This window comes from Mesocricetus auratus, unplaced genomic scaffold (assembly GCF_017639785.1).
Source record: "Mesocricetus auratus isolate SY011 unplaced genomic scaffold, BCM_Maur_2.0 Super-Scaffold_100009, whole genome shotgun sequence".
Taxonomy (NCBI): Eukaryota; Metazoa; Chordata; class Mammalia; order Rodentia; family Cricetidae; genus Mesocricetus; species Mesocricetus auratus.
In genome coordinates this window covers 67,705,325-67,731,977 of record NW_024429193.1, presented here as the reverse complement: position 1 = coordinate 67,731,977, position 26,653 = coordinate 67,705,325, and the positions used below count along the sequence as shown (strand labels likewise).

The window sequence follows — 26,653 nt, the reverse complement described above, 5'->3', positions numbered from 1 at the left end:
TGCAATTTGAAGCCCAGCCTGAGTTATGTAGCCCTAAAAATAACAAGTCAAGAACTACGAATGGCCAATAAGCATGTGAAAACATGAGGAGCTGCTTCTTAAATAATAGCCAAAATAATGGAAAGTCGAATGCTTGTAAGGGTCGTAGACAAACCTGAGAAATACTTGTTTATGTTTTGTCTACAAGTTTACTATCCTAATGTGTTTGCTCTGCTGATGGTGGAAAGATAAAATAATACAGCCACAGGGAAACATTAGGCAGTTCATCCCAGTGTTAAGCACACATACTGTGTAGCGCAGTAAATCCACTCCTAAATAAATGCCAAGAAGAATTGGAAATACATATTCACACAAAAATCTGTACATGACATTCATGACCACTATCTCTGTAATAGCCAAAAGGAAGCAACCTAGAGTCTATCAACTGATAGAAAAATTTGGTGTATCTACAACAACACAGTAGGATATGTAGCCATAAAAAAAGAATGGAGTACTTACTGATACATGATGATGATGTAAAGAAAGGCATACTAAGTGGAAGAAGACAGACAAAGGTTCACAAATGTTGTGGCTCCGTCTGTATAGAATGTACAGAATAGGCAAATGTTCAAAGAAAGTAGACTCGTGGTTACCAGAGGGTGGGAAGTCAGGGAGGTAGGGTGACAGTGCCTGCTTACAAGTATCAGATTTCTTACTGAAGTAATGGGAATGTTCTGGAATTGGATAGTGAGAATGGTTGCACAATTGTGTGAATATACTAAAACCTCTGTACTTTGTACTTTAAGTTACATGAATCTTAGTGACAAACTTTAAAATGTTTGGGTACCATGGAAGCTGAAAGCACGAGTGATTGATGTAGTGTATATCAAAGCTTTCGGGGGTTAAGGGAGCCCACTGTGACCAAAACACTGAAAATAACAGTGCAGGACATTGGTTGGAAATGATTTGAGTCACTTAAAGATCTTGGAGTTTTTCCTAAAGACTGGGAATTGATTAAAGATTTCAAGTCAGTCTTGAGAGAAGTGTGGGTTTGGAGCAGGAGAAGATGATTCTTCCTTTAAGCATACTTAAGGGTATTTCTGTTCCTTGCAGAGGACCCAAGTTCAGTTCCCAGCACCCACATTAGACCACTCACAATTGCTTATAACTCCATTTCCAAGAAGCAAATGCCCCTTCTGGCCTTTGCAGGCACCTGCACATACATACATACATACACACTAAGTAAATATTTAAGTGTGTGTTAATTGAATTGACATAAAGAAACCTTGGTGGTGGAGAAGATGATAGATTTGACAAGAACTAGAAGTTAGAACAGGAAGCAGATGTCTCAGAAGCCACATTAGAGAAACTTACCAGTAAGGAGGGGAAAAGAGTAAAAGATGGCTCTGAGTTAGGTGCCGAGGTGCCATGGGTGGAATCAGATAGATCCCAGGAGAGAATGAAGGCCAGGTTTGGTCTGGATTAAGCGTGCCTGTGAGGCACATAGGTAGACTATCCTCGGGGAAACAGCTGTGGAGAAAGGTGATAGGGTGTCTTCAGCAACAGTGCAATCATTGAAATTGGGATCTGGAGAAATCTAAACATTGTTTGAGGATTTGTGTGAGTCTGTGGCATTGTATCAATCTTAATAGCCACATTGTTTTCTGCTGTTTGGTTTTTCAAAGACTAGCTGCTGAGGTGATGGAGAAAGGAAGAAAAAATATGGGCTGTGGCTTAAAAACAATCTGGATTGATAAAAATAATTTTATTATGGGAGTTTGCTTTTAATATAGGGAACTTAGATGTTTTTAAAGGGTAAGATAAAGGGAAAGAGCCACTTGAAAAAACACTGAACAATGTTTTAAGAAACACTCAAAGTAGTCAGTGGTTCAGAGTGGTAAAGAATTTGACTTCTGAGTCAGAGATGATGCAGATGTTTTGAAATGGAGTCATGTTGGAAAAGCTATTTTCAGATAACATCTGCTGAGACAGGGATTGTTTGGGGTTTGATATACATGGAAAAGATAAATCCAAAATGTAAGGAATTTTAACAAGGTTGGCAGGTATCAGGAAGCTTCGGATGAAGTCGGTTCCTGTGTAAACCTAACATCTTTTAGTAAGTTTTGCTGCTGATTCCTTTTGTACAAAAGCATTAATAGCTGCTATATATTCTAGCGTATAACTGCCACAGCCACTCTGGTGAGCATGTTGCAGTCTTATCAGGTCTTGGGGTCATGTCATGATGCAGATCCTGTCGCCTGTGTTCTTGACAGACGTATTAGCTTGCCCAATCCTATGCAGCTAGTACATAGACGCGCCAAGATCTAACGCCCGTCTCCTCAGCCCTGTGCTCTCACTCTGCTGTATGCTCTAAATACCTCAGGAGAGTAGAATGGCGTCTGCTCTTCAGACGCTTCTATGAAGCAAGTGCTCTGGCTTCTCTAATTAAGCTTTTCCTCTCCTTATTTGACGTTTTCATTGTTACATTTGCCCTAATATTTTCTGTGTAGTGATCTGGGTAGTCACTTCAGTACTTCACACTTGAGTGCAAGCTGGGCAAGATCTCACGTACCATGTGGGACCTCATCAACTCTTAAAAAATAGGTCAGACTAAAGAAGGCCTTTTGGTTTTTTGGTTTGATGTTTTTGGGTTTTTTTTTCCTTTCTTTAACTGTTCCATATATTTTGTTTCTCATCGGTCACCCCTGTTTTCTGATCCTAACTGATGCTGAAATAGTAAGCATCTACTAGCAGACAGAAATCTTTTCTCCTCTTTGTTTATGATAACTGCCTGCTCCTGCTGCTAAGTCATCTGTCCTCTACTAACCACTCCTGTACCTTTCCCCCTCCTTCTCCTCCTCTGTCTCCTCACCCCACCCTAGCGTATCTGTGAGGTGTATAGTCATCTGTCCTCTACTAACCACTCCTGTACCTTTCCCCCTCCTTCTCCTCCTCTGTCTCCTCACCCCACCCTAGCATATCTGTGAGGTGTATAGTCGGAACCCCGCCAGCCTGCTAGAAGAGCAAATCGAAGGTGCCCGGCGGCGAGTCACTCAGTTACAGCTGAAGATCCAGCAGGAGACTGGTGGCTTAGTGGTGAGTGAGTGGTAGTAGGCATTGCTCCAGGAACAGCACCATGCACAGGGACTCGTGTAGAAGGAGGAAAGCAGGGCAGAAAGCCTCTTGGGCCATGGCAGGACTAGCACCAAAGAGGGTGAGCACAATCGCAGTACCTACTGGTAATACCGTAGAGGGACAAAGCCTATTTCATGCCCTCTCACCGAAAAGAAAAAGTATAAATAAATTAGTGGGCTTTAATCTGCTAATTACTCTTCCCTTCTGAATAGCTTCCTCAAGACGTGTACTCCTACTCCGGCATTACTCAGCATTCATCCAGTAGCATTTTCTTGAAGGATCCTCAAAGAAATACAGTGCTTTCCAAGTCAGCCTCAGTTAAGGATCCCAGTCAGTTGAGAAGGGTCTAAATGCACTTTGTGCAAAATGTCACAGGAGGAGGTTATTTATCTGTTCTTCTCGTCAGAGACTTTACTATTACTGTCTTGCTTATATCCATCAAACCTCAGTTCTTTGGGTAAGTAAGAACTAACCTTAGGGAATCATGATATCTAAGAGCAGTCATTTCCCATACCCATAGAAATGGTTTAGGGTGGGACTGGAGAGATGGCTCAGCAGTTAAGAGCACTGGCTGCCCTTCCAGAGGTCCCAGTCCCTCCTCTGGCCTTCATGGGCACTGCATACATGGTACATAAACATACATCCATGCAAAATACACATACACATAAAATAAAAGTAAATATTTTTGAAATCTTTTTAATTTGTTTAAGGCATTTGGCTTTCTTTTTAAACTGTTCTATTCAGCATTTGGTAAAAACATAGACAAATAAAAATTCACTTTTCTGAAGGAACTTTCATATCATGTGGTAGAGGCTTAGATTATGGACATAGACCATCTAGTTTTGATTACCAGGTCTCGTTCCCCTCAGCTTTCAGGCTCAGGGCCAAGTAACTTAACCACTGAGAGCCTCTCCTTGTTTTCTTGTTTCCAGAAGGACACAGCAGAATCTGCCTAGTGAGGTATTGGCAGAACTGAAGCATGCCACTAGCACCATGTTGTGTGTGAGGACGGCTGCTGCCACTGTTGGTGTCTGTGCAACATGGGTTCTGAGACCGAGATGAGAGTTGGGACCCTGGGGCTCTAGTCCTGGAGCATTTGTTTTTGTTTTGTTTTGTTCTCGTTTAGAATGTGGCTCAGAAAGATTAGTAGCATGGGAATAGCCTCCCCTGCCTGGAGTTGCCGTAAGATTGATGCAGTTAAGGAGAGTGCTTTGTGCACAGTTCTGCAGTGGTTTGGGCTCTGAGCTCCATGCCAACACCGGTACTCCCCATAGACTCGATATTTTTAAACAAATCTTTTTTATTTGTTTATTTATATTTATGTTTTGCCATGGGTGCTGGGTCACATGGTACTAGAGTTAACAGACAGTGGTGAGCTGCCATGTGGGTGCTGGGAATTAAACCCAGGTCCTCTGGAAGAGCAGCAGTGTTCTTAGCCGCTGAGCCATCTCTCCAGCCCCGACACAGATGTTTAACATCTTTCCTCAGTGCAGGCTTAGGATTTTTTTTTTTTATCCTTGGTGATTAGAAAATCCTTTCCTATATCCACCCCAAATAAGGCAGTAAATGCTTTGAAGTCCAGGGTGATAAGTGCAGGAAGATTTGTGTTGATATTTACAATAATAGTAAAGCTCCTTTTCCACCATTGGGGTCACCACCTCCTCAGACTACACATATAAAGCTGGGCATTTCTCAGGCAGTAAAGCAAACACGGCCCTGATTGGAAGAAGGGACAGGAGTGGGAGAGGCTCAATGAAGTTTCCCACCATCTGGTCTTTTCTCTTTTAGGACATACTTCCACTGTATAGTGACACCAGCCAGAGAACATCTGAAGGTAAATCCCTATTGTCTGTAGTATATATGAGGTTTCTTCTGTGTTGGTCTCTCCCAATGGGACAGATTCTAAAATAATGAGGAAAAAGTGATAGCAATACACAGGGCAGTTGGATGTTTGGAAATAAATGATGGGTAAGTGAGAGACAGGAGCTACTAGGGTGACAGGTCCAGACTGCAGCTTGCTTGACACCATGTGGCATTTAGGAGTTTAACAAATTCTTATGAAGGGGGTAATGACCAAAAGAAGGTTAGGAATGATCTGAAGAATAATAAAGAGTAGCTGTCAGAGGACTACACACAGAGTCTTACTTTAGGTGGTGACATGTTCTGTGCCCAGATGCAGACAGAAGTAGGCAAAAGCTGGGGAGAGTAAAAGACCAGTGTACCAGGAGAACCTGGAGGTCATGGCATGAGAGAGTCGAAGGGCAGCTAGCAAAAGAAGGGAAGATGGTAGCTTTCCCTTCCTGCCTCGTGCCCACAATAAACGCTGCTCTTCACTTGGTCCTGAGACCTTTTCTAAAGCTGTCTAAACTGGTTCCTTCTCAGGCCGCCTCTCTCTGGATTCCCAGGAAGCAGACAGTGGCTTGGACTCTGGGACAGAACGCTTTCCCTCCATCAGTGAGGTGAGTGCCAGCAGGCACAGGCACATTTGAAATGTATGCATCCAACGTCCTACCCCTGGGCACTAGTCGGCTCTGCTGCCTACTGGCCGCTGAAGGCCCTGGCTATCATCTGGATACCTCCTCCACAATTCTAGCTGTAGGGACTTAGTCACTGTGTTCTCATTCTGAGTGGCGTTGGCATGCGTCCTCATTCTGGGTCATCACATTTGACTTGTATTTTATCACAGTTGATTGGTTCTGTTGTGGTGTAAAGTGTAGGGTGAAAAGGTGGGCAGTGTTATCACTGTAGCTCGTCTTTGGGAGCAGGTTAGGGAACTCCATCGAGTGAGGGGTGATGCTTACTTTCTTTGCTGCACATCTTTTTCTATTTTAGTCATAAATTTTCAGATTTTTTTTAACCTCAAAGGTTATCTCTCTTCCAGATGCTCTCAGTTGGCATATAAGATTATGAATATAAAAATAAGAAAGGATAAAATGAGGGGAAGGATAATGACAACAATAAAATATCTATTTAACCAGACTCATTAAACATGGAAATAAGTGTTAAAAACATACTAGAAATGTAATTTAGGTAACATTTGGAATTTCCTTTTCTGACTGCTGGTGACTGGCTATTGGTGAGAGGATGATGGATATCTATAAAAGACCAGGTTTGTGGGAAAGTCACCAGAAAGTAGTAGGATGCAGTATGGACGTAAGTAACCTATAGTTTGCATACATGAGAGGTGATACACTTGGCAATGAAGTATATGAACTGTGACTGAGACTTCCTGATGAATATATACTACATAGCTCTTTGGCCTTTGGTGAGTCTCATGACCTTCTCGAGGCCTGGTTCTCTGTGTACAAAGTGAGTTGAGTCCCTCGGAGAGCTGTTAGAAGGTTAGTGGAGTGGTACACAGTCAAGAATGTTATGGGTGTCAGTGTGGTCATTACTACAAAGCAAGCCAAGCCCAAGGAGTTGTCTGAATGAGGTTCCTGATCACAGAGTTCTCTTCCTCTAGTCATTGATGAATCGGAACTCAGTATTATCAGATCCTGGACTAGACAGCCCTCAAACCTCCCCTGTCATCCTGGCCAGAGTGGCCCAGCACCACAGGCGACAGGGCTCCGATGCACCAGTGCTCCCACCCAGTGACCAGGTGAGAGAGGGGAACCACCCCAGGCTGTCTTTCTCCTTTCACACTAGGACTTAGACCAGGTTATCACCAGTATGTAATCTTGAAAATCAAACTAAACCCTCCTCTGGCAACCCACAATTTGAGATAGGCACCTAGAGAGCAAATAGAGAAGAATGAACACGGTGTAGTAAGAAAGTCAAGTAGATCAGTTTCTGTGTGAAGAGTCAGTAGATGTGTCTGTCAGCACAGACGTTAAGGAAAAGATAGCTGGTGGGTCTCTTAATGTCTGGATAGTATAAAAAAATAGTGTCTGTTCAGAATATTCATCTTCCTTAGCAAAACTTTGCTTCAGTCAAAACTGAGGGCAAGGGGATGAGTAGCAGTGAGATGCAGCGATGTAGATGTATGAAAATGTCTTAATGAAACCCATTTTCTGTGTTAACTAAATAATAAACCTTATCATTGGAATCTTTCATTTCACGCTACCTTCCAAGCCTGACCTCAAATTGTTCAAAGAGTGCAAAAAGTGACTCAAAGGCCCCGCTCTCAAAGGTGGGACTAGGTTCAGGGAATAGGGACTATTTCAGGAAGATGGATATTGGCTCAAGGCAAAATCCTGCAGAGAACCTGAGCTGTAGCCATAGGTAGGATTGCCTGTCATAGTGCAAATAGAAGTTTACAAGACAGTGGCTCCAAAGAGTATTCTGTAAAATTCACCATTGCACTGATTTTTTCTAAATCCACATTCCAGATGCATATTGTTATTTTCTTCATAATGCATTTTCTTCAAGCTTATTTCTTCTTTATTTCTTTAGTTTGTTTGTTTGCTTGAGACAGTGTCTTACTTTGTAGCACTGACTGGTCTGAAGCTGACTGTATAGACCAGGGTGGGCTTAAACACATAGAGATTTGCCTGACTTTGCCCCTGGGCTACTGGGATTAAAGACGTGTGTTTGCCACCATGCCAAGCTAAACTTACTTTCTTAAACTTAAATTCATTTTAAATGATATTTGTCATTGCTTCAAATTAAAACCAGCATCACACACTGTAAATGCAAGATAAGTGTGAGTTAGGTGTAGTGGCATCTTGCCTTGCCAGTGAACTTGTAGTGGTGGACACATCCTTTGGGCGTGGTTTCAGGTACAGATGTGACCCCTTATAAGTAGAGGAGGGGTTGGCTCGTGCTCTCTTGGGTTGTAGAGAGCGTCAGAAGGGCAGAGGCTGCATCTTCTGGAACAGGAAGGCTACAGCAGTTATTTACTCTTATCTGTGTAAGTGCTTCCCTATTAAACACCTATTTATCGTTTATCTTGGGTCTAGTGTACTTAGGCAACATAAATGTTTAGAAATTATTTTGTAAAATCTTGTCTAGAAAGATGCAGAATTCAGGAGAAGGAAAGCTGCTGTTTATGTTAAAAGGATGCCTGCTTCATGAGCTATCTCTGGACTAATGCACGAAAAGCTGATGGTTATTGCCTGGCTCCACAGGATCTCAGAACAGAAGTTGAGAGACTTTATTGTCTACCCTTTTGTATAATTTCAGTTCCCAAACTATGTGACTGTATCATGAATTATAAAAATACATAGAACTCAGGGCTGGTAAGATGGTTGAGCAGTCAAGAGCACTGGCTGTTCTTCCAGAAGACCCAAGTTAGGTCCTCAACATCCACATGACAGTTCACAACTGTCTTAGTTAGGGTTACTATTGTTGTGATGGAGCACTGGGACCAAAAGCAACTTGGAGAGGAAAGGGTTTGTTTGGCTTACACTTCCACATTACAATTTGTCATCAAAGGAAGTCAGGACAGGAAATCAAGAGGGCAGGAACCTGGAGACAGGAGCTGATGCAAAGGCCATGGAGGCATGCTGCTTAGGCTTACTTAGCCTGCTTTACTATAGAAGCGAGGACCACCAGCCCAGGGATAGCACCCCCACAGTGGCCTGGAACCTCCCTTGTCAATCACTAATTAAGAAAACGTCCTACAGCTGGCTCTAACGGAGGCATTCTTTCAGTTGAGGTTTCCTCCTTGGAGATGACTCTAGCCTGTTTTCAAGTTATAGCCAGAACAAACATCTGTAACTCCAGCTCCAGAAGATCCGCCACCCTCTTCTGGCCTCCACAGTCACTGCATGCAGGATTATATAGAGTGTACAGACCTACGTGCAGGCAAAACACATGCCTTTAACCCCAGCACTCAGGAGACAGAGGCAGGCAGATCTCAGTGAATTCCAGGCCAGCCTGGTCTACATGCTTCCGAAGCTACACAAAGAAACCCTGTCTCGAAAAAGACAAACAAAAAAATTTAGGTAGATAGATAAAGACATATATAATAAAAGTGGTCAATAGACATGAAAAGATTCAACTTCACTAACCATCAGAGAAAAGCACTGTATTAAGACCCATCATATTCCATGCAAAGTGGAAATCATTAAGAAAGCATATAACAGAGGTTGGTGAAAGTGTGGCTGAAAGGGAACCCTTTTATATTGCTGGTGGTAGTAAAACTAGTCCTAGACATTTAAAAGTCAACAGGAAGATTTCTCAAAAACTAAAAATAAGTTTTCCATGTGACTGTTGTGTGACACTATTCCTGGGACAGCCTGAACAAATCATCATCCCAGGCAGGGAACAGGAGACAGACTGACCTATGGTTCCAATAGGCAGAAAAGGCAGAAAGGGGAAAGCATGAAGTGGGGGGAGTATGCTCAGTATCCAATATATACTTGTACAGAAGCTTCTTTAAAATAAATTTGTTTCTCAAAAGTTCTCCCCAAGCAAGCTAAAATCTAGTCTTTAGGTGTTTTTGCCAGAGATCCTAGGGGATCCAGATAGCATGGGCTTCAAATACTAGGTGTTACAAGATTGAAGGGTCTGGGGTGTGTCTGAAAAGCACAAATACAGCTTGTCAGCCTAACTCTGGCTTTGAATGTGTGAGAGACTCTAAGGGCCTCCCTCTTCCAATCTATTAGATGCTTTCAGGGTCTCTCAGTCATTCTGGGGTTAGAGGTAGGTGACAGATCTATGTAGTGAGACCCTGTCTCAAACAAACAAACACAAAAATTTGATAGCTCAGGGAACCTTTAGAAAATCTGACCTATTAAGCATTTGAAAAGTTCATGTAGTGTGAAATTTCTTGAAGTCATTACTAGCTATGGCATTTAGGATTAGTATTTTATTAGAATTCATGGACAGAGAAAAGAAAAAAGCCAGGGTGAAGAGTTTGGGTTTTAACAGGTATAGGGATCTACCATAGATTGTTAGGCAGACAAGAGAAATAATACATGTTAGTGTTTGAGGAAGACCAGCCCCTTCCTTCCTCATTGAGGGAGAGGCAGATCTGCTGCCCTGGTGTCTCTAGCAGTAACTAATCCATATACTGGCTTGTCCACACTAGTCAGCAGCACTATGGTAGTTGCTGATTTAGATTTGGAGAGTGTGTTTAGGGAGAACAGTGGTGATTTGGTCTGTTCAGGAAAACACAAGTCTCCAACCCAAAAGTCCATTAGGTGCTATCAGCTCTTTGTTAAAGAACACTCATTCCTCATTCATCCTTTGCAAATAGAACATTTTTCCTATTTCCCATGTTCCTGTGTTATGTAGCCAGGCCTGCTCTGTGTCTGCTTTGCTCCACCCAGAAGCACTGGGCTTTCTGCAAGTGGAAATGGATACATCTGTGCTGAACCTCAGGGTGCTAGTTAGACCTGAATGGCCTTTTTAGAGTTAGGCTCCTAAACAGACGCCACTGAGGAAGCTGAATCCATGTCTTCTACAATTTCTCATCTCTACATCTCAACTCTCTCCTTCAGGGTGTAGACCAAAGTCCAAAACCTCTCATTATTGGCCCAGAGGAAGATTATGACCCAGGTTATTTCAACAATGAGGTAATAATTTTCTGGTTTACTCTTTGTATCTTCCTCCCTTGCTTTACCCACAGTGCCCTCGACTGGAAGCAGTTTGATCGGCACCAGCTATGAAATGGCCCTGTGGGGAAGAAGGCTCAGCTAGCAGAGTCCACAAAGTAGAGAACTTGGGAATAAATTTTGCTGTCTCCTGTCTCTGTACCTCCCACTCATTCTCACTTCTTCTGCCTTCCAGAGCGACATCATCTTCCAAGATCTTGAAAAACTGAAGTCACATCCAGCCCATTTGGCAGTTTTTCTACGTTACATCTTCTCTCAGGCAGACCCTGGTCCACTGGTAAGTTACCAGTGTCAGTCTTGTTTGAGTGCCTGCTTGTGCTCAACAGAGAGTCTCTGGCCACCATGCCTGATCTCTCTTATATATCTAGCTTTTTTTTGGGGGGGGGGGGCAGGGTTTCTCTGTATTGTTTTGGAGTCTGTCCTGGAATTCACTCTGTAGACCAGGCTGGCATGGAACTCACAGAAATTCCCTGCCTTTGCCTCCTGAGTGCTGGGATTAAAGGCGTGCACCACCAACACCCGGAGTTTCTAGCTTTTATGTCAGATCCATAGGCAAAGTCAGGCATCTCCAGAACAGAAACAAAACAAACAAACAAAAAGATGAAACTTATTGTATCATGCAGCTAGCCATACCTGAGTAATATCAAAAAGACCTAGGCCAGGAACACTGTCATTCTCCATCAGTTTAGGAAGTCAGAGTTTTTAAAATGAAATTAAGGAGTTGAGAGAGTCACCCTTGCAGATTTACAATGTTGCTATAAAGAATTTTAGCAGAGGCAAAGCACTAAAGAATCTTCCATCTAAAGTGATGGAATGCCAGCAGGGACGGTGGCACCTACCTCTAATCTCAGCATTCAGGAAAGAAAGGAAAATCTCTGAGTTCAAGGCCAGCCTACTCTACAAATTGAGTTCCAGGCCAGGGATACACAATGATACCCTGTCTCAAAAAAAAAAAAAAAAAAAAGCATTCAAGAAGAAGTTCAGAGTGCCCCAAGGTGTGCTCGGAGCCATCACCTTACACCCTCTCATTCCTCCTAGCTGCATAGAAACAAGGGCTGATGGCCGAGGAAGGCTGGTGTTGTATTCTTCAGAGTGAGCCTCTAGACCAAGGAATGAGTTGCTGCTTTTTTTTCCCTGGAAATACCACAGTTAGAGTCCAGAGTGAACATTGATTGTTTGTTTAGTCCCAAATGCTGATGTCTCAGAAGCATTCCTGAGAAAGACAAAGCACATCACCAAGAGAAACAAAATAAAAACCCTTCAGAACAATCCATAAAGAAGTGAAGATATCACTGAAAATGTCAAGTGTGGAAGGAGACAGACTAGAGAAGTAATCAATATGCTCATGGGAAGGAAACTGAAATTGCTCTAAATTTTCCAGCCTCAACATTGTTGACACTTGAGACTGGAGAATTCTTTGTTGTGGGAGGAGATCTTAATTTGGGGATATTTAGCCACTTACTGGACTCTATCCCTAGATGACAATAGGAACAATTCCCTAGCAAATTCAGCAACTCAGAATGTCTTGAGACATTACCAGACATCCTCCAGGTAAAGTCACCCCTGCTCTAACCCAGTTTCTCTGTCGTTCTAGCTTTTTTATTTATGTTCAGAAGTTTATCAACAGACAAATCCCAAAGATTCCCGAAGTTTGGGGAAAGACATCTGGACTATTTTCCTAGAGAAAAATGCGGTAAGGCTGTCATGGGTTAGATTACAATTCCATACTCTGCATCACAAACAGAGGAAAACAAAATAAAATATTCAAGCCAAGTAGAGACAGGTTGTTTTTTTGTTTTGGTTTTGTTTGTTTTTGGTTTTTTTTTACAAAAATGTGTTCACTAGGATGGTTCCCACTCATTTTGAATTCAGTGCTGCTTCCTCCTGGAGGAGCACCCTTCTGTGAGCTTGTGTTTCCTCTATGCTGGCAGGACAGTGGAGCAGCCAACACACAAGACTACCGTTTATGCATGGCTAAAGACCGTGGTGATTTGTATCATCCTGGGCATTTCACATCCATAAAGTAGGAATCGGGGCTCTGCACCAGGCACTGCTTCTTGTGTTTCCTCTTCTGGAGAGGGATGAGGGAGAGCCTTTGCGAGAGGCATGTTCTCATAGGGGGTCATCACCACCAGAAAGTTAGAGACAGGGTTTTAAAGACCTTTGCTCTATAAGAAATTAGGATTCCTGGATTCTATTCCTACCTCTCGAAGATCTCTCTCTCTCTCTCTCTCTCTCCTCTCTCTCTCTCTCTCTCTCTCTCTCTCTCTCTCTCTCTCTCTCTCTCTCTCTCTCTCTCTCTCTCTCTCTCTCTCTCTCTCTCTCTCTCTCTCTCTCTCTCTCTCTCTCCCCCCCAGGGCTGGAGATGGCTCAGTGGTTGAGAGCACATGTTGCTCTTCCAGGGGACCCGGGTTTGGTTCCCAGCACCCACATGGTAGCTCACAAACATCTGTAACTACAGTTCCAGATGATATAACACCTCTTCTGACCTCTGCAGACACTAGCCACCCACATGCTGCACAGACATACACACAGGCAAAACCCCAAACACATAAGATATTTTAATTTAAAGGATTTATCTCCTGTATGTCTCCTTAGTTCCACTACTTTTCTTCACATGACCCAAAGGGGTCGTCAAATGACCCTTTCACAGGGGTCACTTGAGGCCATCGGAAAACACAGATATTTACATTATACAGTAGCAAGATTACAGTTATGAAGTAGCAACAAAAATGACTATGTAGTTGGGGATCACCACAACATGAGGAATTGTGTTGAAGGGTTGAAGCATTAGGAAGATTGGGAACTGCTGAGATAGAGGGTTCTAACCACTCTCCAAACCTTCTCTGCCTTTCCTTACCTGGGTGAAGAGACAGAGTCCCAAGGACATCAGATGATCTGGATCAGTGAGACAAGGAGAGACCCAGCTAGACTTGCAGTCATTCCCTAAAGGAGGAGTCGAGAGGGAAGAATGAGCCTCTCTGCATCTGAACTGGGTTCTCCAGGAAGTGTCAGGATCCCACCTGGAGCATATTCCTGCAGATGATGTTCCTTATCTTGACTTCATAATCTGATAAACTAAACTAATTCCAAAATGTCACAATTGGCTACTAGGGCTAATGAGGTTGGGAAATTTGGTTTTCTCAGTGTTTTACATTTACTGCCTTCAGTGCATCTCAAGTAACGGCATTAGAGCTACCAAGTACTCCCTGCCATCATTTTCAAACCCTATCAATACCTAGCCACATGGAAAGGGTACATGCCAGAGTATTATGCTAAGTGCAGAACTAGGTGACACATAACCAGTTTCCGCTGGTAGCAAAGGAGAGGAGCAGCAATCCAAATAACAATGGTTATCCTTTTGGAGCTATTTGAGGCAGAGAAGAGTCTAACAGCCAATTTAACAGTGGTCCGGTTTGGGAGCATGTCATTCTACATTCCATGCTTCAGAGTAAAAAAACCACCGGGTCACCCTTAGAACATAGTACCGACTTGTCTTATAAACTCGTGCCGTTTCCAACGTTGAAGAGAGATGAGAAGGGCAGGCTGGTGGAGACGAGAGAACATAACAGTACCAGGCCCTGTGTACCTGCATACTGTTGGTCTGCTTGGTGCTTGCAGCCTCATTACTTCTGCCCCACTCTTTTGTCTTGTAGCCCCTCAGAGTGAAGGTTCCTGAGATGTTGCAGGCTGAAATTGGTAAGTTGACTCATGGTCAGGTTGCCTTTTTTAGTGCCCCCCTTATACTGAACTCTCGGGAGACAGCAGAGACAGAGAGACAGAGTCCCTGTCCCTGGGTAGCTGTCCTGTACTAAGGGACAGATTCCATAGACAGTTACTACAAAACACTTCACACTTAGAACAAGCTTGATTAGACACCACCCAAGAACTCTGTCCTGACACAGGAGAATATTGGATTAGAATTAGGATACTTGTGCTCATTTCTGCCAGCCTTCCATGGGACCACTGGGCCTTACCTAGTAGGCTCGCTTGTATGAAGAGAAAATTAGACTTAACCTGGGATCTCTAAGCAAGGACAGATTGCTGAGGGTAACATGTAAAATTAGAGACCAAACCTTACTCCATCCTACCTGCTAAATCAGAACCTCTGGAATATTGTTTTGAGAGGACTTTTCAGATGGTTGATCCTAGAGGGGGTGGGTTTTAGTTTGCTAAGTTCCATAACAAATGGCAGGAAGGAGTACAAGGAGTGAATGGTAACGCTTTTCCAATACCAGAATAATTGAGGCGGAGTAAAGAAGACGGTGTTTTGGGCTGAGGATGCAGCTCAGGTGGTAGGACCTTGCCTCGTGTGCTTGAATGGTTTGGATCCTAGCACCCCATAACCAGTGTGGTGACACACCTCTGTAATCCTGGTGTTCAGGAGGGTCAGAAGGTCAGGAGCACTCCCGGCTACATTACCTCAGCCTGGGAGGCCAGTTCCCAGGTCTGCACCAGGGTAGCAGAAGGAATGCCTTCAGAGCAGCAGGACTTAGAAAAAATTCTTCTTTGTCTGAGGGCTAGACTTTTCTGTCTGAGGGTAAATAAGGAAACACATGCTTTCTGATGGTAACTTTCTCTTTACTCCATCTTGAAGAATCTCTCTTTCTTGACAGTCTCTCTAGAGTTACATCTCTTTTTCTCCACACCTCTCTTGTATACCCGCTCATGTGCTGTATCTCTCTTCCAACATTCACTCACACACACGACTCTCACATTCACACACAGGGTCTCATTCATTCACTTATTTGCTGACCTCCTTCTACACCTCTCACACGTCTCTCTCCATCGCACTTCTCCTCTTACAGCAAAGCCTCTGGGCAAATATGAATCACATTTTCAGGATCACATAGCACTTCTTGAGTAAATAAGGAGCAGAGCCATACTAATCACACAGTTTCTCTCAGGCTAAGGAGGTCACACTGACTGGGCATGGTGAGTAAAGTAATCATGTAGCTCTAAGTGGTTAGCATTCCCAGACAGAGAATGACATTGAAATTCAGGACTTAAACAATAAGCAGTTGACTGGACCTTGAGTGGTTAGGAGTACATGCAGAAAGTCAATTACTGCAGGGGTTATGTCTACCAAAGTTGCCTAACCCTAACCTTGTCTGACCTTGATTCAGCAATAAACACCTGGGAACTTGTCCTTATGTATTCGTCTCCAGGGGCAACCAGTCTATTTTGAATTTTCTCTAAAGTCTAAAATCAGCTAAACGTGTAAAAGGCTGTCTTTGTAGCTGAGAATTTTCTTAATGTTAATCTGAGTAATGAAAAATACCCTAGTATTATTTCTATTCATCACAATATACATCTTAAGCAGAAATCATCTTCCTGACCATCCACAGGTATATGTGTATCCAGTCAATGGAATAAATAAATATAGATACACACACACACACACACACACACACACACAGGGGGAAGGGGGAGAGAGAGAGAGAAACACAAGAAGTGCGGAAAATACCCATAACTGTTATTAGGGAAGGAATGTAGTGGCACATGAGAAAAATTTCAGAGACAAATAGTTTTTCATAAGCAGTGGTCTCATAAACCTTGCTTCACAAGATTCTCTCCATCAGATAGTTGTTTGCCTGGTGGGTCAACCTTATGAATATCAGTTGTCATCTGCTGTATATTCTCAGTGGCCTCTGGTAAAGCCGTTGCTACCAGCAGCTCTCAGCACTACATAGCACGTTTCCAAAGGCCAATCTAGGATATTTGAGACAAGAAGAGCAACTTGAGAAGTTAAGCACAGGTAGTGTCTTATAAACTGAACTAGGAGTCTGCATTTGGAAAGAAACAATGGCAAAAACACAGGGAGGACAATCTGTGTGTACACACAAAGTGGCTTGCTCAAAACAGACTAAGAAGCCTGGCATGGTGGTACATGCCTTTATTGGCAGCAGTCAGATGTCTCTGAGTTTAAGGCCAGCCTGGTCTACATAGTAAGTTCCAGGACAGCCAGGGTTATGCAGTGAGACCCTGTCTTTTAGATAGATAGATAGATAGATAGATAGATAGATAGATAGATAGATAGATAGATAGACAGACAGACAAGACAGACAGACAGACAGACAGACAGACAGACAGACAGACAGACAGACAGACAGGAGAATATGGTTGCTGTTTCCAAGGTATTGGCTTAGCCTACATGGTACTAGATGGCAGAAAACAAGGAGGACACATCTCTTGTGTTCCGTGAAGTGTGAAAGGCTTCTGGTTTGTTTTTTGGCCTTTGAAATGCTGTCAGTCAAGGCAGTAAAAGTAATAAGTTTGTAAGAAGAATACATGTTGATGTCAGTGGACATTTAAGCATATACCCAATGAGAAAGGTCCTCAATATTTCCTCTCATGAAGATTAGACATGCAGAGAATATTTTTGTCCTTGACTTTGATAGGACCAGAAGAATGATTTAGTTTTAAGCCTGACAACTTGAGTTCAATTCCTGGAATCCACATAAAAGTGAGAGGGAAAACCAACTCTACAGAGTTGTTCTCTGACCTCCACATGCACACCATAATACATGCACACACACACACACACACACACACACACACACGCACGCACGCACGCACGCACGCAAACTAATAAGTAAAATATATATCTTAATTAAATAAGAAAAAAGGTGTTACCTGGGTGGAATGCAGGCCTCCACTGCTTTCAGACTAATGTTCCAAAAGGCCAGGTTTTCCACCCAGCATCACAGGATGCAAAAACCATTTGAGACACTCAAAAGTTATCTCCTCCCCCCCCACACCCACTTACTTTTTCTTGCCTGCTCTCCTACTACAGACCTGCGCCTGCGGAATGGGGAGGACCCTCGCATTGCTCTCTGTGAAGCTCAGGAGGCAGTCATGCTGGAGATCCAGGAGCAGATCAATGACTATAGGTTTGTAGAGCCCCTCAGTGTGCCTCTAGAGTGTGTATCTGAATTTCCCTTTCAGTGTACACACATGTTCAGTATGATACTTGTTTCCCTTTTGTATGTCTGGCGTAGATCAAAACGCACTCTGGGGCTGGGAAGCCTCTATGGGGAAAATGACCTGCTAGACCTGGACGGGGACCCTATTCGAGAGCGCCAAATGGCTGAGAAGCAACTGGCTGCCCTTGGAGATATCTTGTGAGTATTCGATTTTACTATTACCTCTGAACTTCCCGGACAGGTTAGCAGATCTTATAGAACTGTTTTCTGTCTTCTACTTCTTGAATGATCTCTTTCACCAAAAGACAGGAGATGCTGCATTTCGTGTGCTGAGGGCCCCACTTTCAAGCCTAAGTAACTCTAGTTTTGACAGTTCATTGGTGGTTGTGATAATACAAGGCTCCAAGAGTACAGTGAGCTTTCTGCTTCCCTTTTCTAGCCCTTTCATGATCTTCCTCCTCCTTTGCCTCTGATACTCGGAGTAAGACTGCACCCCTGCCACGGGAGTGAAGTGTCTTCAGGAGGTGGTCAGACTGACTTAAGGAAAGCAGTCATTTTTTTCACAAGCACAAGAGAAAACTAGAGCGCCTTCCTCGGAGCTTTGGCACAACTGCTCCTGCTGTGCTTCTCCAGTTGTAAGTGAGTGTGAATGTTACAGATCTGGAGCTGCAAAGATACCCTGACTTAACAGGGGGCCAGGCTATACCTAGAGCCACAGTAGGACAGCTCTGGCAGCTGGGGCCACATAGGACAGCTCAGCTCTGAAGGGAAAGGTATCTTGACTTGTCAGGAAGCCAGGCTATACCGAGAGCGGCAATAGGACAGCTCAGCCCTGGAGGGAAAGGTGTCCTGACTTGTTGGGGAAGTCAGGTGATACCCAAAGCTGGAGTGCAGTGAGCAGTCACGCTCCTCTCTTAGAGAGAGCCAGTACACATCTTAGCAGAGCTGTCCCCAGCAGCTTCTCCTGCAGCCTAAGAATGTCTTCTGCTATACTCTGCTAAGGGGAAGCCGCTGCAGAAATGTAGCAATCTCCTCTGGCTCCAGCGAAAAGTTGTTATTTTTTTCTGCTCAGCCTTGCTCAGTCCCCCTAAGGGAACATCTCAGCAAAGTTTTTTTTCCTGCTCAGTCCCCTAAGGGACATCTCAACAAGGTTCTTCTATTGCATGATCAATAAAGTTCTTCACTCAAGACTCTTGAGAGAGATTTGGGGAGGAGGAGTCCAGGAGAGTGGCTGCCTCTTTCCAGGGTGGGAAGCGTAGCCAGGAACTGAACAGACAGAGGGGCTTATATTGGGCTTCTTAGGGGCGGAGTTTTCCCAACAAGAGGTTTTTCTGCTCAAAGATTGGTTAGCTTAGTTGGTCAAGAGCAGAGTTGGCTCTGGTTTCAGGGCCAAACTGTTCCACTGGCCCTTTTTAGCTTTTTTGCTCTCTTTTCAAGGCTAAGGAGTATTTCACTGGCTCTGGTTCTAGGGCCAATATGTGTTTCTTTGGCTCTGGTTTCAGAGTCAGAGTGTTTTTCGTTAGTTCTGGGTTCAGAGATAAAGTATTTATTTCACTGTCTCAGGTTTGAGATCCAGGGTTTGTTTCTTTCACAGGCTCTGGGTTCAGAGCCAGAGTGGGTTTCTTTGGCTGACCCTTTTACCCTACAACAGTATTGTTTTCTTTGTTTTAATTTGATTTTGTGTGTGAGTGTTTTGCCTGCATGTGTGTCTGCGCATCATGTGCACCTAGAATTACAGTTGTGTGTGCTGGGAATCAAACTGAGGTCCTCCAGAAGAACAGCCAATGGTCTTAACCACTGAGCCATCTCCCCAGCCCCTGGAGTTCCATTTTCTAAAGCATGTGTTGTTCGTGATGTGAATCCCAGGGCAGGACTGATGACTGGATTTCTAAGCCTAGACAGCTTTTCTTTCTGGTATTGTTGCTGAATAGTGACCTTAGTCAATGTGTACTGTCCCTCTGGGCCTCACCTACTAAATGACAAACATTAGCCTGGGTGACCTTGGTAGTCAATAACATGAGCCTTTAGGTTGGCATATATCAAATGTGCTTCCGCTGTTTGCCAAACACTCCTATGTGAGGCATCTAGGGAACCAAGTGGTTATTTCCATTATGGGGTTTCATCTAATGATGACAGACAATAGCAGTATGTAAGAATTAAGTGGATTGGCAGTATGGTAGAGATAGCAAGCATTGAGGAGGAACTAGAACAGGACATAGACAGCCAGGGTACCAGAGTCAGTGGGTTGCAGATTTAAATAGACTACTCCAGGTGAACTTCTGGAAAAACTGGTCCTTAATCAGTTGAAGAGACTGACTAAATTTCCCTTGACATCTGGGAAAGAGCGTTGTAGACAGAAGTCAGGTAGATTGTATTAGACATCTGAGCAACAGTGATGAGACTGGAGTGAAAGGTAAGTGGTGGAGCCGGGTAACAGGAGGGCAGCGCAGTGGGGAAGACTTTAGTCTTAGCACGTGAGGAGCTGCAGGAGGCTGCACTGCGGGCAGAAGAGATGGGAAACTAAGAAGTTCAGTTACAAGGCTCCCCATAGGAATCCCCACGGACGACAGTAAAGCAATAGCCATGGAAACCGTGAGACGCAATTAGCTCTTGGTGGAGTTGAGGAATAGAATCATGAAGAGAAATTTCTAAAACGAGTGTGGGGTATGACAGTCAAAGGAGAGATTCCAGGAATTTCTTCCCAAAGTACTTTAAAGACTGTCAGCCACTCTAGGTGCAACTGATAAGACAGGGAGCAGTTTTGGACATGTCAAGTCTGAGGTCTACAGATCTGAAGAGACGCTGCTTGTGTGAATCTGCCATGTGGTAACAGATCTGGGCTAGAAAGAGCTTCGGTTATAGCTCAGTGGTGGGGCAGTTGCCTAACAGGCACAAGGCCCTGGGTTCCATCTCACTAAAAAATAAAAAATAGCCAAACCTGGTGGCACAGGCTTATAAACACAGCTATTTTGAGAGACTGAGGTGCCAGCACTTGGAAGACAGAGGTGGGTGGATCTCTGTGAGTTCAAGGTCAGCCTGATCTACAATGTGAGTTCCAGGATACATAAAATTCCTGTCTTGAAAATGTTTGGGGGAGGGGGGGTGAGACAAAATTCAAGACTTCCCTGGACTTCTGAGTGAGTTTAAAGCCATAGGATTAAGATTTTTTTAAAAATGTAAAGGCAGAGAATATAGCTCTGAGGTAAACTAATTGTCTAACATGTGCAAGACCCTAGGTTCAATCCCCAGTACTAATCCAGTTCTAATGAATAATAAAGAAAGAGGAAAAGAGATGTGGAGAAGGAGAGGGCGAGATAGGAAGTCTGGGTTAGATAGAAATCACGCAGAAAACATGGCCTTTGTAACCCAGCCTCCTGGCCTTCAGTAATAAGGTGGCATGAATTACTTCTGGCATGCAAGCAGTACCTGACCAAGCCAATTTGGAGATTCTAGGAACCCAATAGTTTCTATTTTAAAGTAATGTAATTTGTTCTTACCAGATGGGACCCTTCTTGTGGGTATTTTGAAAATTAAATGGGTTTTTTGTAAATAGCTTATAAAGATGTCTGACCCAAAGTAATACCCAAACATTGGTTGCTACTGCCTGGACTAGGAGGACCAGGTTTCATCTTGTCCTCCTGATGACTTCGTGCTTTGACACAGAGAACAGACACTGAATTTGCTGTGTCATCATTGTCATTATCGTCATTGCCAGTTGAAACCTTAAAAAAATAAAAGCTCTCGCCTCCTGAGCTTCAAAGGCTCCAGAGCTATGACCTGGTATCCCTACCAACCAACCCTCCTTTTTCCTCCAAGAAATGACTTCCAGCCTCTGCCCAGAGAATAGTCTGTCTCAAGGTCTGAGTCATCTGTGCTTTCATTACAGGTCCAAGTATGAGGAAGACCGGAGGTAAGCAAATCCACGGGGTGGTTCATTTGCAACATTCAAGGTGGGAAGAAGTAGGGTTGAGCTCCCCTGTACTTTTCATTTCTGCTACCCACAAGAAAGCTGTAATGTTACAGGACATGAGTCTGTTAGTTCCCAGGCAGCTCCATGGCATGCAAGACTTAGAAGGTCCAGATCCTTGATGCATAAGGACCACTCCTGGTGTATGGGTCTGTTCCTTGGTGTGACAGGCTAGCCCTCAGCTCCTGACTTCCCAGACCTGCTTCTGTATGTCTACCCACAATACCCCTGAGTCTCTCTTCCCACCTCTTTCCTGAAGAGAGATTTCACCTCCCAAGAAAATAATGGTGTTAGAATCAGTCTCTGATGGTGGCACCAGCAGATAGAAAATATCTCCTTTCTTGACACTTTTTTTTTAAGCCTACATATTGGCCTTATTATTTTTTGTGTCTTAAAGTGTGTCTGCATTCCCTGCCTGCATATGCTTTGTAAGGGAAGAGATGGGCCATGAAGCCAAAGTGGAAATGCTACTGTACTAGCTCCACAGAACAGATAGTCTGTCTACTTGTCTACTGAATTGCAGGCTGAATGCATTTTGAGCACAGAACTCTGGACAGCTTCATTTGTTTGTGGCCATTAGAAGTGCCTTGACAGCCCTTTTCTCTCTTTTTCTCCTTGTTCTCAGGGAGTGGGGAGGTGAAGGCAGTATGCCTACTTTAAACACCCATATGTGTGTCTGAGGTATTGGCTACAGACTTAGCCTGTCCTCCAGGCCTTATATTTTAGGAACTTTGTATTCCCATCCCCTGACCATTATTTCTTCATGGGGAGAGAGTGCTGCTTGGATTTCTTGTGGGAGCAATAAAGAGCTTTTGATCAGCTTCTAACTACTGTCACGGTTAGCCATCCAGACCTCACTTTGAATATGTTAGCTCACAACTACCCCTCTCCTTCTCCATGGGATGATTGTGGGGAGATTGTCCTGAGCTGCGTTTTGATCCTTCAGTTTTTTATTAGGAAACCTTACTTGACCTTTCTGTTTCACAACACTCCTGTCTTACAGTGCTCCCATGGGCTTTGCCCTTAATACCTACATGAGCCATGCTGGGATCCGGCTTCGGGAGTCAAGACCCTCCAGCACAGCAGAAAAGGCCCAGTCTGCCCCTGACAAGGACAAGTGGCTGCCCTTCTTCCCTAAGACCAAGAAGGTAACAGAACTGCCCTAGAACATAACTGACTTAGAGCAGTCCTCTGTGCCATTCCACAGCTTTCCAGTTACACACCTCCCCTCCTTTCTCTAGCCCTGACCATAGGTGGAACATGTCCATTAGGATGTAAACCTGAGTCAGCTTTCCAGTCACTTGTTTAGGACCAGTCTTGGGAAGAGGCAAGAGTGATGATTAGCAGTCATGTCTGAATGTTGGAACCACCTCCAAACTAGTGTCTCCTATCTCAGCAGAGCAGCAATTCCAAGAAAGAAAAGGATGTCTTGGAGGACAAGAAGCGAAACCCCATCCTCAGATACATTGGGAAGCCCAAAAGCTCTTCTCAGAGCAGTGAGTATTTGAAGAATACAAGCTTTGGCCATTCTTTGGTAGAGAACCGAGCCCTTCACCTGCACAGGAAGTAGAGGAGCTTGCTGTGTTTCTGGGAGCCAAGGGTGGTACTGCTGCTCTCTCCTCCGTGCCACATCTAGTGCAATCTCGTTGAGGTGAGGTGAGTGCCTCAGAGCCAGGGGCAGTGCTTACCCTTGGGTCTTAGTCTGGGAACTCAGAAACAGTTGTAGCTGCTGAATGGTTCCATGGAAGAGCTTCTGCCTTGAAAGGACTGCCCCCAGTGGTCTGTAGTTCCCGCTTTGTCTTGTCCCTGGGATTTATGTATACTCCTGTGATTTTGTGTGGTAAAGTAGAACTGGCAGGGGTAAGAGCAAGCTCCATGATATCATCAGCCACTAAAAGTAATGACCCCTCCATTGGTTTGTCATCAGCCATGTGTCATATGTCTAGAAACTGTCAGTATTTTCAATCCTGAGTTTCAATAGGAATCTGAATAGTGTTTTGGCCTGCATTAGACTTGGTGACATTGGGGAAGGGAGGATGAAGAGATTCTTCCAGATCTATTTTGGTTTTTGTTACTACCTTTTCATAATTTTTATTTTGACTCTTGCAGCATTAAATTGACTCTTCATGGTTTACTTTTGTTTTTGTTTGTTTTTCTTTTTAGCATTTCATATTCCCTTGTCCTCTGTGGAAGGTAAAAGGACCATTTTCTTTGGGTTTATCTTCTCATTAGCATCAATTTTCCACCTCCGAGTTTGTGCTGTCCCTTTTCCATCTGGTCCTATCCAGTGTCTCCTCCCCCTCTCCCTCCCTCCCTCCTTTTCTTCTCTTCATCTCTTATGTGCTCCTCCTTTCTGCTACAGGTTCTCTGTGACACAGACTGCTGGGGTCTCTCGTCTCCCCTGTATTAGCTGCCAGACCTTTTTACTATACCTGGTTTCTTCCGGGTGGGAACCCCCTTCCCCCAAGCTGGGTTTCCTTGAGGTTCTGACAGAGACCAAGCCTTCTTGGCAGCAACCTAGCCTTTGTTCTTTAAGGTGTGTTAGTTAGCCTATTGTTACTGTAACAAAGTATCTGAGGTAAACAACTTAAAAAGAGGAAGTGTTTATCTGGGTTAATAGTTTCAATAGTCCATAATCACTTGCCCCATGGCTTTGTGGAGTGGTAAGAAAGTGCATTGTAACTAGGCAGCACACCTTTAATCCCAGCACTCAAGGCAGAAGCAGGAAAATCTCTGTGAGTTCAAGGCCAGTCTGGTCTACAGCATGAGTTCTAGAACAGCCAGGGCTACACAGAGAAACCTTGTCTGGATAAAAAAGGAGAGAGGAGGGAGGGAGGGAGGGAGGGAGGGAGGGAGGGAGGGAGGGAGGGAGGGAGGGAGGGAGGGAGGGAGAGAGAGAGAGAGAGAGAGAGAGAGAGAGAGATTGAGAACATTGTAGCAGCAGTGTGACATGTGGCAGAGGAAAACTGTTTAACTCATGAAGCAAAAAAAGGTCCTGTACAGGTGTCTTTTTCAAGGGCACGCCTCTCCTTGTGACCTCCTCCTAAGTAGACTAACACCTCCTAAAACACTTAACCACCTCCCAGTCCCACCATTAGCTGGGACCTGGCCGTCAGCATGGAAGCTTTTGGGAGACTGTGTATGTGCAGGAGACGCTGTTAGACTGCAGTGTGTCCTGCAGGGAGATAGAAATAGGAATGCCATGGGGTTTCACTGACCATTAAAATAATAATTTTTTCAGTTTTTTTCTAATTTAATTACAATTATAAAAAATGTTTTGTTTTATCATTTCCCCTATTCCTGCTTAGGCTCTTCAATGTAGTGAAAGAGGATGTTGAGTTGGGAACCAGACTGGGCTACATAGTTGAGGCAGTAAAAGACTTGCCACAAAAACATGAGAACTTGAATTTGATCCCCTATACTCATAAAACCAGCAGGTGTGTTGACGCTGGAGAGATGCTCAGTGGTTAAGAGCACTGGCTGTACTCCCAGAGGACCCAGGTTTGATTCACAATGCACTTCAGTTCCAGGGCATCTGAGGCCCTCCCTGGTCTCCACTGGCAATAGGCACAAAGTGGTACAGAGATATACATGCAGGCAGAGCACCCATGTACATGAAATAAATAAACTTTCTAAAAAGCCAGGAATAGTGGTGTGCATGTGTAAGCCCATCAGGAAGAGGACGCAGAGGGCTCACTGACCAGCAGCCCAGCTGAATCAGCAGACTCCACATCAGTGAAACGGTATTGAGGCAGGTAGTCATTTCCTGAGGAATATCATTCAAAGTTAGGCTACATACACACACTATAAAAACGGTAATTGGCATAGGGCTATGGGGGTAGCTCCATAGAGCACATGGTTAGCATGTGTGAAGTCCTGGCTTTGATCCCCAGCATAGCAAAAATAATAATAATTTATACATTATACATTAACCCGTAAGAAACTTATAGCCTACATCAAAATGTCACAGAATCAGGCAAGTTTATTTCCATCAGTGAGGTCCATGTATATAAAGTTAAAAGGTACTTTCAAATTATGTATGGTGGCTTACTCCTGTAACCCTAGAACTTTGTAAGTAGACGCAGGAGGATTAGGGAATCAGCCTCAGCTACATAGCCTGGGCTATATGAGATCCTGTCTCAAAAAAAGTACAAAAAAATGTTTTCCGGGCTCTACAATAGTTTGTACATGGAAAGAGAACAATGGAATACGGTCAGGAAACTCTGTTACTAGAAACCATTTTTTGTAAAAATAACATTTTAAAGTAGTGTCTTTGAACTTATTTTAAATTACTATGACATATCATGTTATCTTAAGCTATAAAAATAATTCTTGGGAAAAAAAGTTTTAACGGTGAGAAAACAAAAGAATAGCCCTGAAATCCAGGCCCATCGTTGGAACTAAGCTACTCTACTACTGAACTGCATTCTGAACTCCGGGCTTATAGCTGCCAACATCTGTTTCTCACTTACCCTGCCAAGGAAAGTATGAGGGAACAACAGGTTGCAAGGGGCTAAGCAGCTCCACTGGAGGAGAACACGAATGCCCAAGGTGAAGTAAGGTTGCTGAGCCCAAGAGAAAAAGATAAAGATGCCCAGGGTCTACATGCTCTCTTTTTTCATTGTCTGTGTGGGTATGTGCACATGGAAGCAGGTGACTGCAGAGGAGTAGGAACCCCTGGAGCTGCCTGATGTGGTTGCTGGCAATCACACTCTGTCCCTGTGGACACTGTTACCATGCTGGGCCTCTCCAGACCCAGCCACGTGCTCCTTCATTCAGATTTTATCATTCTGATTGCTTGATTGATTTGGCCTTTAAATTCCTAAGACATAAAACACCCACTACTAGAAAGGTTCAGTTGACACTTAAAACCATCAACTATCACCTGTTTGTCTGGTTGCTAGTAACAATTCATGGGAGCAGGGGGGCTATAGAAGTCAAAGGTCAACTCAAGTCAGTCCTCATGAGAAATCCACCTGTCTACTAGGCAGGCTGTCTCCACCTTCCTACTACTGGAATCGCAATCACTTGCCACCACACCTGGCTTTTATGTGGGTGCTAGGGATTCAACTCTGGTCCTCACACTCATGCAGCAAGCACTCCAGTGCCTGAGCTATCATCCCAGTCAGCATAATTCACTTTTT

General features: G+C 43.9%; 1 protein-coding gene across 11 annotated transcripts in view; it reads left to right on the top strand.

The window, feature by feature from the left end:
* The window catches only part of Arhgef11 (Rho guanine nucleotide exchange factor 11), a 109,529-nt gene that overhangs the window by 65,387 nt on the left and 17,489 nt on the right, over positions 1-26,653 (top strand). For 4 of the 11 annotated variants that reach the window (XM_040752538.1, XM_040752535.1, XM_040752531.1 and 1 more), the window contains 14 exons: positions 2,956-3,075; positions 4,903-4,948; positions 5,497-5,573; positions 6,578-6,715; positions 10,503-10,577; positions 10,792-10,893; positions 12,211-12,309; positions 14,273-14,315; positions 17,413-17,509; positions 17,618-17,740; positions 21,429-21,452; positions 22,513-22,657; positions 22,906-23,005; positions 23,673-23,702. In XM_040752538.1, the coding sequence (XP_040608472.1) occupies positions 2,956-3,075; positions 4,903-4,948; positions 5,497-5,573; positions 6,578-6,715; positions 10,503-10,577; positions 10,792-10,893; positions 12,211-12,309; positions 14,273-14,315; positions 17,413-17,509; positions 17,618-17,740; positions 21,429-21,452; positions 22,513-22,657; positions 22,906-23,005; positions 23,673-23,702 (1,219 nt within the window). The remainder of the gene's footprint in view (positions 1-2,955; positions 3,076-4,902; positions 4,949-5,496; positions 5,574-6,577; positions 6,716-10,502; positions 10,578-10,791; positions 10,894-12,210; positions 12,310-14,272; positions 14,316-17,412; positions 17,510-17,617; positions 17,741-21,428; positions 21,453-22,512; positions 22,658-22,905; positions 23,006-23,672; positions 23,703-26,653) is intronic. The other 7 variants (XM_040752530.1, XM_040752537.1, XM_040752536.1 and 4 more) reach the window with 7 other exon arrangements.